Here is a 13,492-nt window from a genome sequence, read left to right on the forward strand (position 1 = left end):
GAAAGCAGGCCAGTGGAACAGAGTTCCACAACCAGGGAGTTCTAGGAAAGAAATTTTGTTCATGGAATCTGCATTTAGATTTAGAGATTGGGAGAAATTGTTGGTAGTGGTTGTAGCCAGTAGAGTGTTTTTTTAATGAGAGTTTGGCAGAGGGGAGGGACTATAGACTGAAACGCAGATGAGCACCTGTCATGAAAATAGAGTGGAAACAGACTCGCAACGTCTCATCCGCGGAAAAGAGGTTGCAAGGAAGAGAAAAAGGGCAGCCCCCCCCCCCCAATAAGAAAAACAAAATATTTTTTTACATGAAATTCAAATATTTAAGGAATCATTTTTCGTATGTAAATAAAGCAGCTGTCATTATCTGACCACACGGAAAATTTCATGCTCTTTAATAATAATAAAATAAACTAGCTGTACCCAGCCACCCATGCGTTGCTGTGGCTCAGATTTTATATAAATGGAAAACAAATGCAAAAAAAAAAGGCAAAATATGTTTATGTTCTCAAATCTGGTGGATACCCAAGGTTTACATAGGTGGAAACACAGAGTTAAGCATTAGTATGGACAGGTATCTCGGAAAATACCATAAAAATTTAAGCCGATTTAATTTTTATATGTATAGTGTATTATCAATAATAATGCGCGTTTGAAAAAAATTAAAAGGAAACTTTTTAAATAATACATCAACACAGTGGGAGACTGATGAGATTTCCTAAGGAAGATAGAAAGGAGTTGGGAAACTTTTTTTTTTCTTTTTTTTTTTTTTTTAAATCAAATGAATATCTTTATTTTCGCATATTTATTTGGAGAAAAAATAACGCTTTCAAGTATAATTTAGTTGTTTGTTCGTTATTATAGCGACATTCGGAAATAGAAATATTCATGTTCAAGTGTAACAAGCAGTATTTAATGAATTTCGATGTCGCAGTAATGAAAATATCCAAATTCAATGCAAAACGATAAGGTATAAATTAAGAAAATAGTTTTTGAAGAAATTATAAATTTTCGCTATTTCCCATGTCTTTACGGCACATGTCACGTGACAAAACAAACATGGCCAAAATCATTGTTATCATGGAAGACTTAACTATTTGTGACATAATTAGGTAGATAACATTGCTAAATGTGTAATGTTCAAGATCAGTGCTCGAAAAAAATCAAACTACCGGAAGCAGACACGGTTGATTATGTAACACAACCGAATGGAGTCACATGAAAAATGAAACCATATACTGAATAAAAAAAAAATTAGTTTTAACAGTTCTTGTGTTGTTACGAAATTTTTTTTTTTTTTTTTTTTTTTTTTTTTTTAAATACAATAATACTTGTATCATCACGAAAAAACAAAAACGTCTACCCCCCCCCCGCAAAAAAACCTTGTATTATTTAATAATCAAAATAATTTAGTTTTCATGTATTATTTTATATAATTTTTTAATATTTAATAGTTACAACTGTATTTTTTTGTTTTGTAATAACACAGTAAATGTAAAAACTAAAGTAATTATACATGTGATAACACAATAAGTGTACAAATCTATATATCTATAAAAGTGAAAGTGTCTGTCTGTTTGTCTGTGTACATTTCCCTACACAATAACTGTCAATTTTCAGTCTACAGACTCGAAATTTGATATACATGATATTGAGATTTGGGGAAATCTTTGTAATCGGTTTTCGACCAGAAATTTGGCTGTTAAGAGGTCAAAGTTCAACGATTTGACCATTAAGAACTCTACCAAACTCCTCCGACAATTTTGGGTCTGGACATGGATCTAACTTAATAACTTGATTTGAGCCCAAAACAAATGTTAAGGGGTCATAATAGGGGTCAAAGTTAAAAAAATTTTTACCGCTTCGGTCTACCAAATTACTCAGATAATTTCTGCTCTAAACATTTGAAATTTTACATAAAGGGTATTCAGAGATAGGGCAAGCTTTTTCATCGGTTTAGGTCGAAAATTTGAGTTACCAATATATAAATGTATGTATGTATGTTTGCATGTCTGCCTAAAACTTTCGACAGAGGCGACGGATTTTTACAAGATCAGTATCGTTTTGAAGTTCGACCTTTCAGACGACAAATATCGAAAAATTGGCTAAAAACATTAATATCTTCACCTTCAACTGGGCACTTTTCTACGGGGGGGGGGGTCGCTTTTTTCGCCAATATTTTCGAAAGTCATCCTCTCCCTACTACGACTTTTTTTTTTTTGCTCAACATACACCTCCATACACACAGGCAACGTCGGGGAACCCATGCTAGTATTTTATATATTAAATCAAAATGACTATTTAAAGAAATGCACAAACTGAACATTTTAACAGGAAAAATTATAGCTATATAAGTAGTAATTGATTAAAAAATATATAAATATACTGTAAACACGAATGCTCAACCGAACACACATTTTTTTTTTTAATCGGTTTTCGGCCAAAAATTTGGTTGCCAAGGGGTCAAAGTTCAACGATTTGACCTTTGAAAACTCTACCAAATTCCTCCGCCAATTTTGGGTCTAAACACTTGAAATTTTAAATGTAGGTTACTTGGACATGGATCAAACTTTTTAATTTGATTTGCACCCCCAAAAATAAATGTTATGAGAACAAAATTGGGGTCAAAGTTTAAAAAGTTGACCTCTGTGGTCTCTACCAAATTACTCAGCCAATTTCTGGTCTAAACATTTGAAATCTTACATAATGGGTATTCAGAGATAAGGCAAGCTTTTTAATCGGTGTGTGTCGAAAATTTGAGCTTCTAAGGGGTCAAAGTTCAAAAGATTCGACCTTTGCGCTGTCTAGCAAACTACTCAGCCAATTTCGAGTCTAAACATTTGAAATTTATACATAACTGGTATTCAGACATGCAGCAAGCATTTTAATCAATTTTAATCAGAAAATTTGGTTGCCAAGAAGTCAAAGTTGAAAGAGTTGCAGATTCTACCCAAATCCTTTGTTAATTTCGTGTCTAAAGACTTGAAATTTTAGATGTAGGTTACTTGGACATGGGTAAAACTTTGTATTTTGATTCGAGACCAAAATAAATGTTATGGGGTCAAAATTGGGGTCAAAGTTAAAAAAAATTGATCTCTGCGGTCTTGGTCTAAACATTTGAAATCTTACATAAAGTGTATTCACACGTAGGGCAAGTTATGAACAGTACATAGGGCCCGAGCAAAGCCGGGCTGAACTGCCAGTTATATATAAATATAGTTGGTGCAATTTTTTTTCAGTTTTGTTTATTGTAAACAGCGAATTATCAGCGAGGGAGAGGGAGGGCGAGTAAAATGGAATGTTCGAAAAGTATTATTTTAATGAAATAGCACAATGACATCATTAATAAAGTAATTTCGTCATAACTAAAAATAAAAAAAATAAAACATCCGTACGACATATGAACAAATACATGGGATGATCTTTTTTCATTTTCGTTTTTTAATAAAAAACAAAAAAACTAACAGGGTTACCTGTTACAGAAGCCGGAATCAGAGTGTAGTATATGTTCTACGCTCAATTTCTCCTTAGTCAATGGAAGCAAGTTTTATGTTTATCTACTTCCAGAGTGCCCCTTTTTGGGGGAGCTGTCTCTCCCCCCCCTCACACACACACCTACACATACATTAAAAACGACCTTGTGTCACATTTTGCTTTCGTGGGGAAGCAAAATAAATATCTACTTGGTGTTGCCGGGGAGAGAGGATAACAACAAAAATTTTTTTCTTTTGATTCCTACCTGTGCGTGTGTAAAACTGGTTAGAATAAAAAGGGTAATTTTTATAACCCTTTTTTATGCACCCAGTAGGTCCCTGGTGACTGTATTTTTACCACCAATCGGTGGAGAAGAAGGGGCACACTAAATCTGATAACGTTGATGGTGTAGTTTCTGAAATTTCTCCGATCAAATTAACACACACAGAAAATTAGACAAACAAAAAAAAAAGTAAAAGATTAAAAAAAAAAAGGGATTTTTGTTTTTGACAATTTAACAAAGAGACACAATACTTCAGAAAAAAAAAATCAATTAATATAAAAAAGTGAAGGAGGTGTTAAGTTGAAACTAAATAGTGTAAACAAAAAGTTACACTGACGAAAAGAACAAGTGGAATTTACAAGTGAAGTTATCCTTAAACACTTTATAAAGGAAATGAAGCCAGAAGGAATATGACCTTCGCATTATTGAATAAACTAGAGAAACAATAAGAGAAAAATACTTTAAATAAATAGAACTTCAAACTGATAGTTGCGAAAAGTGGAAATTAGTTTTGAAGTTTGGCTGCATGTAAAAATAAATAAATAAAGATTCATTTTGCGCAAACATAAATTTAAATCGGTTTATTTAAAAAAAAATTTTTAGGCATCATCAGTACATCTTTTAACGCGCCAAAAGACAATATTGGAAATTCTTTTTTTTTTTTTCGAATAAATAATAAATAATTTTTTTAATCTTATATCAATCCACAAAGTTTTCAACAATAATAAAAAGTAGTTAAGTACGGTTTCAGCGTTCCAAATTCACTTTTCGAATGATACTGCCATACTATTTTATTCGTGGTTTTTAAAAGATCTGATTTAATATATATATATATATATATATATATATATATATATATATATATATATATATATATTTATATTTATTTTATATACATTATTTCAAATAAGTTTTTAATTGGGACCTTCCATCGCCCTTGGGGAGTTCGTTTTTTGTTTTTTTTCTAATAATATTGTAGGTCTGTTTTGTTGAGTTGATACTAAAAGAATGGGTAATTATGCAGAGAAGTCACCGTGTTGAAATAATAACGTTATTATTTAGAAAGCCGTTCTTAACAAGAGGAGAGAGAGGGTGTTTTATAACTATTCTGTACTTTCACCTAACAATTTAATTAAAAAAGAGACTAAAACTTGAATTTAACTTGAAAATACTATTAAAAAAAAGTAGCACGGTAACATAGATGCATAAGCCTCAAAGAATCAATAAAAATTAAATCTTTATGAAGATGTGTTTGTTACATCTTAAACTTAAAAGAAAAAAAATCTATGAATCGAATAATAATCGTATTGTATAAAAGAATGACGTATCTCCTTTGTCGAAAAGAGAAATTAGGACGTTGCAAACCTACACAACGAATAAACATCAATAAACGCGCGGGACTGACAGTTGCGAATCTAATAATCGTTAATTTATGTCCACGCGAACATAATATTGTTTAGGTAAAAATATTCACAATAAAGAGAATCCACACACACACACACACACACACACGTATATCTGATAAGTTTTTTGTTTTCTTTCATATAAAAATACTTACACCTTTTAAGTTTTTAGTCTTTTCCTTTGTTCGAAACCATGGTGATTGTATTGACATTTTTCAACACCGAAAAGATAGTTACTTATGAAGAATACGAACCGTGCTATTTATTTTTTTAGATAGAACTTTAAATTTAACTTTAACGTTTTGTTTATTAAATTGTTAGGTGAAAATACAGAACATTAAAAACCCAAGAAAAAAAAAAAATCCCTTTCCTCTGTATATTAAAAATAACTTTAACATTTCAACACGATCCGTATTCTACATAAGTCTCGAAATTTTTAACAAAAATACAAAATACAAGCAGATATATTTAAAATTCGAGTAATGTTTTTGTTTTATTATCCTCGTTTTATTTGTATTACTGTATCGCTTAAACTAATGAATACCTTTGGCAAAGGTATGAATGAATCCGATCCTTCCAGCTTATGGAATGCGAATAGGGTAGACTAAACTACCAAGCCTTGATTGCTCAACTAGTTTAGCAGAAAGTGGGGGTGTAAAAACTTTGAAATAACACCAGTCTTACTCTGCGTATTCCGGTATTGCTTCTAGTCATAGATTTTTTTGTCACTGGACAAAAGATGGGAGATGCGGTGTAGCTTGCGCAACCCTCGCCTCATTAGAGATTCCTTGCGCATTAACCCCCATACAAGAGAGATTCATTGTCTCTCGAGGCAAAAAGCAGGCCAGATATCACATTTTGTTTGTAAGCCGAGAAGAGGAATTTTAAATATTTATTTGGGTGTTGACTGTTGATAATATAACGTTTAAATCGAATTAGCTTAAAAAAAAAATACGCACTTTTTTTTGTATTTGTAAAAAGAAAAAGTAAACCTTATTTATGATTAAAGAGAGTATCGTTTTCAAAATTCCATTTTTAGTTGGAGGGGTCTTTTCTTATATATATATATATATATATATATATATATATATATATATATATATATATATATATATCCTCGTTTTACAATTAATTACAAAAGGTAGAGAAACATTTCAAATGTAATATTTTGTAAATATAAAATAAAGGAGGATAAAAATTAGGGAAATTCGTCAGTTTATATATGTATGTATATATATATAAAAAGGAATCGGTTTCAAATATTTAACAACTTCCGGTTGATATATTACCTTTTTTGTGAATCCGACGTAGAAAGAAAAAAGTCACAAACAAATAAATTAAAAGTAAATACTTTTTTTTTTTAATCTATAAAGCCCAAATAATCATTTATAATTCAATAAAACGTTGTTTTTCTTCTGTAAAAAAAACAACAAAACAATATTTCTTTTTAAGAAAGCGTATTTAGCTTTTCTACGTTGATTTTTACATGTTTCTCACGAGAGATAAGAAAGAGATATATACACCTTTTTGAGGCTATCTCCAAAACCGAACCTGACAGAAGAAGGGAAATGGAGAGATTGGAAATACTTATACTTACATAACTATTCGGGATATAAGAGCTGATACCATATCCACACACTACGAGCAACGAATGTAATATACGCCACGATCAATGGACTAAAAATGTTGTTTTTCCCCCGTGGAAGGTCGGAGCTTGACAAACTCTCTTACTGAGTTACATGGCGGCCGACCGATGACGTCACAATCATATGACAAAAGCCGCAGATTCACTTGTCAAAATAAAAATGGACAATTTAGTCTCGCATTCTGCTTATTTTATAGTTCGCTTCAACCGAAATAATTTCTCGGGAATTAAATGCCGCGAGAAATAAAATAAGACGACTGGACGTCGAAAAAATATTGTTGAAGTGTCGTCTGCTTCTGTTGTTGTTGTATTTTTTATTTGTTGTTTTGTTTCTTTCTCCTCTTTCTTCAATTTCAGTTTCCATACTCAATGTCCGCTTTAAGATTATTTATTAGTAATTGCCTACATTTTCTGAAAAGATTGTGATTGTAAATTGATTTTACACTCCCAGGCTCGTTTATTTTATGCATATTTTAAAAGAAAATCGTGAAACATACAAGGGACTATTTGAAACACGGGGTGCGGAATCTTACAACACGCGTGTTGCAATGCCTTATTATTATTCAAAAATAATACATTTTAATAGAATTAAAAAGAGAAAGAGACGACGTACGCGTCGCGATAGAAGTTAACTGTTTATATATTTTAAATTTTATTTAAACATTTTATGCTTTTTAATAATTTGAGTAGTTATTTTTAAGAAATATCTATTTTTACAAACAGTATATTTTTAAGTTGAGAAGTGACATCAAAACTGTTTCTTTCTCTCTCTTTCTCTCTCTCTCTCTCTACATATGCTTAAAATTAGTACAATAAAAATATTACAAAATCGGTTTTATAAGCTAGAATTATTTTTAAATGTATTTTATTGTTCCCTGACATACTGAAAGTCTATAAAATCAGCAATAATAATAATCATAATAATAATAGTAAATCGAGATTTTTTTATTTATTTATTTATTGAAAAAAGGGCACTTTTTGGATCTGACCTCGCGACCGACCCACTTGGAATGTATTCCTACTCCCCATAACATTACGCCGAAGACATTCCATGAGATTTTATCGTTATGTCTATTTTTGCTGATCTGATGGCGAAAAAAAGACACCATGGATACCTAATTTAAGAATGGCGTATAAATACCGGGAAGAAATTGTCGGGAAAAGATTTCTATGCGTTTCTAGCCCTGGAAAATTAAAACTTACAAAAATTACTGAATGGGAATGGCGGTCTGGTGTTGTCCGAGCAGTCTCAGGCAAGGATACTAACAATGTGGAATTGTCTGTAAGTGAATATTTATTTATTTATTATTTTTATATATATATTTTTTTTCTGTCTCGGTGTTCGTATGCATTTTTATTTGTTTATTATCGTTGTAATTGTGTGATTATTGTCCATAGAAAGTGAAATGCGAATAATATAGTAAAAATAAATAAATAATTAAAAACATGTCTCTCTCTTATATATATATATATATATATATATATATATATATATATATATATATATATATAATTTTCGTTTATCATATGTATAATTAAATATTGATTAATAAGTAAAATACGGTGAATCTGACAAAGACTCTTCTGCTTTAGGAACCGGGCCTGCTGACAGGGAGGGAAAAAGTTGGGAGAAGGATTTTTTTTGTTTAAGCACTCTCTAAGGAATCGTTATAATTCTAACAAATGATTTAAAAAATATATACATTTAAAGCAAAGCATAATATATATATATATATATATATATATATATATATATATATATATATATATATATCGTGTAATACCACCAATAAAATAATTACGTCCGCATTAATTCAATTTACTACTTATATTTACAACTATTTGCTTTTTTTCATCAACAAAGATTTCCTCACTTTCAATTTTGTGAAACGAACTTTCATTGTTTTCAAAAATGTTATTCTTTATTATATAATATATAAAAAAATTATCGTAGTAAGGTTTGATTATAAGTTATTAATATTTTATTTAATTAGTATAGTTTATATATATATATATATATATATATAATCTGCTATTTTCATCTTGGCTGTTATATTCATAACGTTTCGGCCGATGTAGCTTGCGATCTTCTTCAGATACATATTGCTACTTATTTTTTGTCTTTAAAAAAAAAAAAAAAATTTTTTTATCGAACTTTGGAACCTGTACAAAATATCGAAACAAACCCTTATATATTAGTTGAGTAGAATTTAAGTCTACTAACTGTATTACAAATTTCCAATATTTGTTATTACGAACGCTAAAAGATTTAAAATGCATGATTGCATGGCTGGGTGTTAAATGAAATTATAACAAAGATAGACGTGATGATGATCACATTCACAAAGGTGGCAATTCTAGCATAAATGAAGTAATCTTATTACCAATAATTTAACAAGCATAATATTTTTGCATTTATTTTCATACTTATCTCAATCGTGTTTTATATGTGTGTGTGTGTGTATATATATATATATATATATATATATATATATATATATATATAATCAATTTAAGTACCGTTTTTCTTTGACATAGCACCAACACTTGGTTTTTCTTTTGTCTTTCGCTTTTTTTTTTGTCTCATTTTCTTTTTTTATTCAGCCTCTTTATTTTTTATTTTGTATCGATTTTTCTTTAGTTTCTTATTTTCTTGTTTTCTCCCGCGCAAATCATTTCTTCGATTTTTTTTTTCTACGTTTACCATTCTCCGTCTTATCATATGTAGACTTTGTCTTAACAAAACTTGAATAATAAATTTGATTGATATCAATTTTTACCATATTTACACGAAAACCAAATTTTCTTAAAACGATGTAAAATTAGTTATTCAAATAAAATCTAATGTTAAAGTTTCGTCACATTTTTTGTTGCTTAGTGTAATGTCTGTACAATCCATTTCATGTCTTGCTTTGACACACTTTTGAGGAAAAAAAAAATACGTGCTTGCTTTTAGCTTTAGTTTGTATGTTAGGCGTTAATGTCATTAAACTAAATTTCAAATTCTTAATTAAAACTTTTATTTGAAAGCCGTTCAATTTATATATATATATATATATATAAGTTTGTGTGTGTGTCATCGACGTAGCAACACTTGTTTCATTATTAAATCATTCTACTGATAACAATTTTAATAATTTAACCGTTATTCGTTTTCTGTGTTGCATTTATTGTCGATTCTAGTATCATTGATAATCTAGGTTATACTATTTTAAAAAAGGTACTTAATACGAACCGTGCTTTTTTTTTTTTAATGATTTTTAAGTTAAATTCAATTTTTACAGTATCCTTTGTTTATTAGATTGTTAGGTGAAAGTACAAAAAAAAAAAAATTAACTAAAATCCTCCCTTCTCAATGTTAAGAATAAGTTTCTAAATAATAGCACGGTCCTTATTCTGCATAAATAACATAATTTATCCATCATTCATTTTCTGTTATATTTAGTGTCGATTCTGGTGTCACTGGTCTAGTTTAAAATATTTTTAAAAAATATTAAAAAAAAAAAAAAAAAAAAAAAAGTGGAAACAGAAGCTGTAAGCTTTTGTTCTAGCATCGTCCTTTCCCATATAAAACCAGAACTCAAACCTTTTTCATTCATATGATAGGGTCAGGTGGACATTTGCCAAATCTTTTTGGTTAGAAATGCATACGCGTGACAGACACGTGAGAGATCAAACACACAGAGTAGCCCTACTTTCACAACAATGGTGGGGAGACAAACATTGAAAAGGCGAATACAACTGTTACATTCTTGTAATACTTCAAAGTCTGCGTATTAAACAAATCATATAAGTAACGACTGGTGTTTCCAATATAAACAATGTCACGTATACGCCAGTACATGATGAATCACAAAGACAGTTTTCGTTTAAAACAAAAACAACTCCCCTCAAGATGAATTTCGGAAACAAATACCGATTATTATTACTATTTGTGACAGAAATTATTTTCAAGTCAACACCGCTGGGAAATTAGTTGAAAACAACTTATTTTCGTTTACCTACTCATTTGTGACCTATTTGCGTTGGAAATAGTTGATAGAAGTTTACAATGATCATCTTTCGTTCTTGTTAGCTCTTTACATCAAGTGGCTTCACCTATTGTCTGAAGCGTGTTCCATTAAAAAGGTAAATATAGAAAATAAGCCTTTTGAAGGTAGCATAAATACCGATTCTGAACAAAGTAGCCGACTTTAGTTATTTAAGTTAAATAAGATGACTACTTTTTGCTTAGAATCGATATTTATGCAACTTAAGACTTAAGTGCATTGATCCGTGCTGAAATAACATTTAGAAAGCCATTCTTAACATGAGGAGGAGAGGGTGTTTTGTACATATATTACAATATATATAGATATTAAAACTTTAATTAAACTTGAAAATACTATTTTAATAAATAGCATGGATCAATAAGTGCACTAGCACCGACTTAAAAATTTTTTTTTTTATTGCAATTTCACCCCAAACAAGGCACATTCATTGCCACTTTGCTGTAGGGGGCTACTATCAGGGACATAAGCTACAGGGGTACTATGTGGGGAGTTGGCCAGTAAGATGTCGGTTCACGTTATACTTGAACTTCTGCATGTCAGTACAGTTGGGGAAGCAGAAACTCGGAAGGGAATTCCAAAGTCCAGTGGTTCTGGGGAAGAAACTACTGGAGTAGAAGGCTCTTTTACATCTAGAATCTCAACTGTGAAGAGGTGAGATTTTGCTGCTTGCCGGGTTTGTCGGGGGTATTTACGTCGAGGGGACACAAGTGTTTGCAGTTCAACTTCTATTAGACATTTTAACACAAATAAATCACAAATGAATTCAATACGTATCTTATTTTATTTTCAAATTGTTTTTATTTTTAATTAATTTCCCAACTATATTTCCTTTTTAAAAAAATTACGATTTACCAAACAAATTAAACGTTTAATTTTGAAAGGTAACAATTCTTTATTTCTTTTCTTAACGGTTGTTGCATGTTGGAATAGAAATTGCTAAATGTGCAATTTCACAAATTCTTATTTTCCTCCCATCTTCGACCGTTATTTAATATAAATTTCGAGTGTTTGTTATATATATATATACACACACACTAGATTTCTTTTTTTAATTATCACGATGAAAAACGCTTTGATTTCATTTAATTAAATGCACTATTTTAATGTAAAATGAGTTTCTTTTTTCTGGTATTTAAGAACGAGTTTTTTTTTTTTTCTGAGATTTAAGCAAAAAGAAATCGCAGTAATGTTTTTGTCTTTGTGTGTATAACAGCTGTAAGTACATACGTACCCCCAACAACCAGCCAATCTAAGGAAGGAAGGGGGTATTTTATGTAATTATATATGCCAATAAATATATAAGTCCATGCTTTAAATGTTTGTTTAAATTTTTTATGGATTTATCTATCCCTTCCTTGAAACGTATCTAAAATACATAAATAAAAACTTGGAAGGAAAGAAATGCTCCAAATCTGAGATTTAAAAAAAAAAAAAAAATGAATCGCTTTGGGTTTCTGTGAAATCTCTTAATATTACTATACGACTACTTAGTGTGTGTCTGCGTATTCCTCACAAATGTTTTTTTTTTACTATCAATCATAATTGACTGAAATGATAAATGTAATAGAATAGATTAAAACGAAAATCTAAAAAACATAATTTACAAGATTAATTCCACTATAATGCATTTTGGCTTCATAAATACACCATTTTTAATGTTCTAACAGTTGAAAAAAATAATTAGTGACTCTTCAAAATTTGAAAGGAATTTGGAAGTATTTAAACTGTCGATTAAGATGTAATTTCTGGCTTTGAAATTATTTCACAAATGCTTTGAAATCTATTCACATTCGCTAATTTTAAAGAGATTATAAACATGAACTTAATATTAGTTTTATAACAGTTCGCTTCAATTGCTAGTTTAATAACCAAATAGCGTAATAAATTTAATTTTAAAAATCTTATTTAAAAAAGGCGAAACAAAAACGAAAGTAAAAACTCCTCGGCAACGTCGAGTTAAGTTAAAGAAAGCTAGCTAAATACATTTTATCTAAAATATTATTTAAGGCCTTTCCCTTTCGCTCTTTTAAATAATAAAAAAAGATGCTTGTCTTTATTTGTTGCATTTGATGAAATAATGGTGATTTTTTTTATTTTTTTATTTTTTTATTGCTGTTGAAGTACATCCACACTTGCATTGGTTAAAAATCGGATGTAACAATGGCTTGTGTACGTTTTCAGGATCATGGGTCCAAAATTTTCTTTCCAAAAGAGACTTCCTTTTTAGGTGCTAGTGCACTGCAGTGCACTTACTGATCCGCGCTATTTTTTTTAAATCGTATTTCCAAGTTTAAAGTTTTATGGTTTTTTTTTTTTATTCAATTGTAAGGTTAAAGTATAGAATAGTTATAAAATACCCTCCCCATGTTAAGAATGGCTTTTTAAGTAATAAAGTTATTATTTCAGCACGGATCAATAAGTGCACTAGTACCCATTTTTATGTAATTTATAGTTTCTAAATAACATTGCAATTTAAAGATTTAATTTTATGAGGATTCATTACTTTTTATCCTTTCACAGAACTTGATAATCATTGCTGCTGCTCTGCTATCGACATAAATTGTTTCAAAGGAAATATTGTTGGGAAATTAGTAAAAACAATTTACTTTTTAACGCAAATCGCATATAAGTAGGAAAA

At 29.9% G+C, this 13,492-nt stretch overlaps 2 protein-coding genes across 10 annotated transcripts in view; one reads left to right on the forward strand and one right to left on the reverse strand.

The window, feature by feature from the left end:
- LOC145245928 (receptor expression-enhancing protein 1-like) overlaps positions 1-7,276 on the reverse strand; it is a 251,661-nt gene extending 244,385 nt beyond the window's left edge. For 4 of the 8 annotated variants that reach the window (XR_013863050.1, XM_080107673.1, XM_080107671.1 and 1 more), the window contains exon 1: positions 6,755-7,276. Coding sequence is in view for 6 of the 8 variants with exons in the window: in XM_080107673.1 (XP_079963799.1) it covers positions 6,755-6,786 (32 nt within the window). In the remaining 2 variants the exon portion in view is untranslated. The remainder of the gene's footprint in view (positions 1-6,754) is intronic. The other 4 variants (XR_013863049.1, XM_080107672.1, XM_080107670.1 and 1 more) reach the window with 1 other exon arrangement.
- Positions 7,277-7,691: 415 nt separating this feature from the next.
- Positions 7,692-13,492, forward strand: part of LOC145245926 (uncharacterized) — a 472,493-nt gene continuing 466,692 nt past the window's right edge. For both annotated transcript variants that reach the window (XM_080107667.1, XM_080107669.1), the window contains exon 1: positions 7,692-8,084. In XM_080107667.1, coding sequence (XP_079963793.1) covers positions 7,929-8,084 — 156 coding nt within the window. In that variant the 5' untranslated portion in view covers positions 7,692-7,928. The remainder of the gene's footprint in view (positions 8,085-13,492) is intronic.

The sequence above is a fragment of the Euprymna scolopes genome, chromosome 23, assembly GCF_053919585.1.
Source record: "Euprymna scolopes isolate OS-2025 chromosome 23, ASM5391958v1, whole genome shotgun sequence".
Classification (NCBI taxonomy): Eukaryota; Metazoa; Mollusca; class Cephalopoda; order Sepiida; family Sepiolidae; genus Euprymna; species Euprymna scolopes.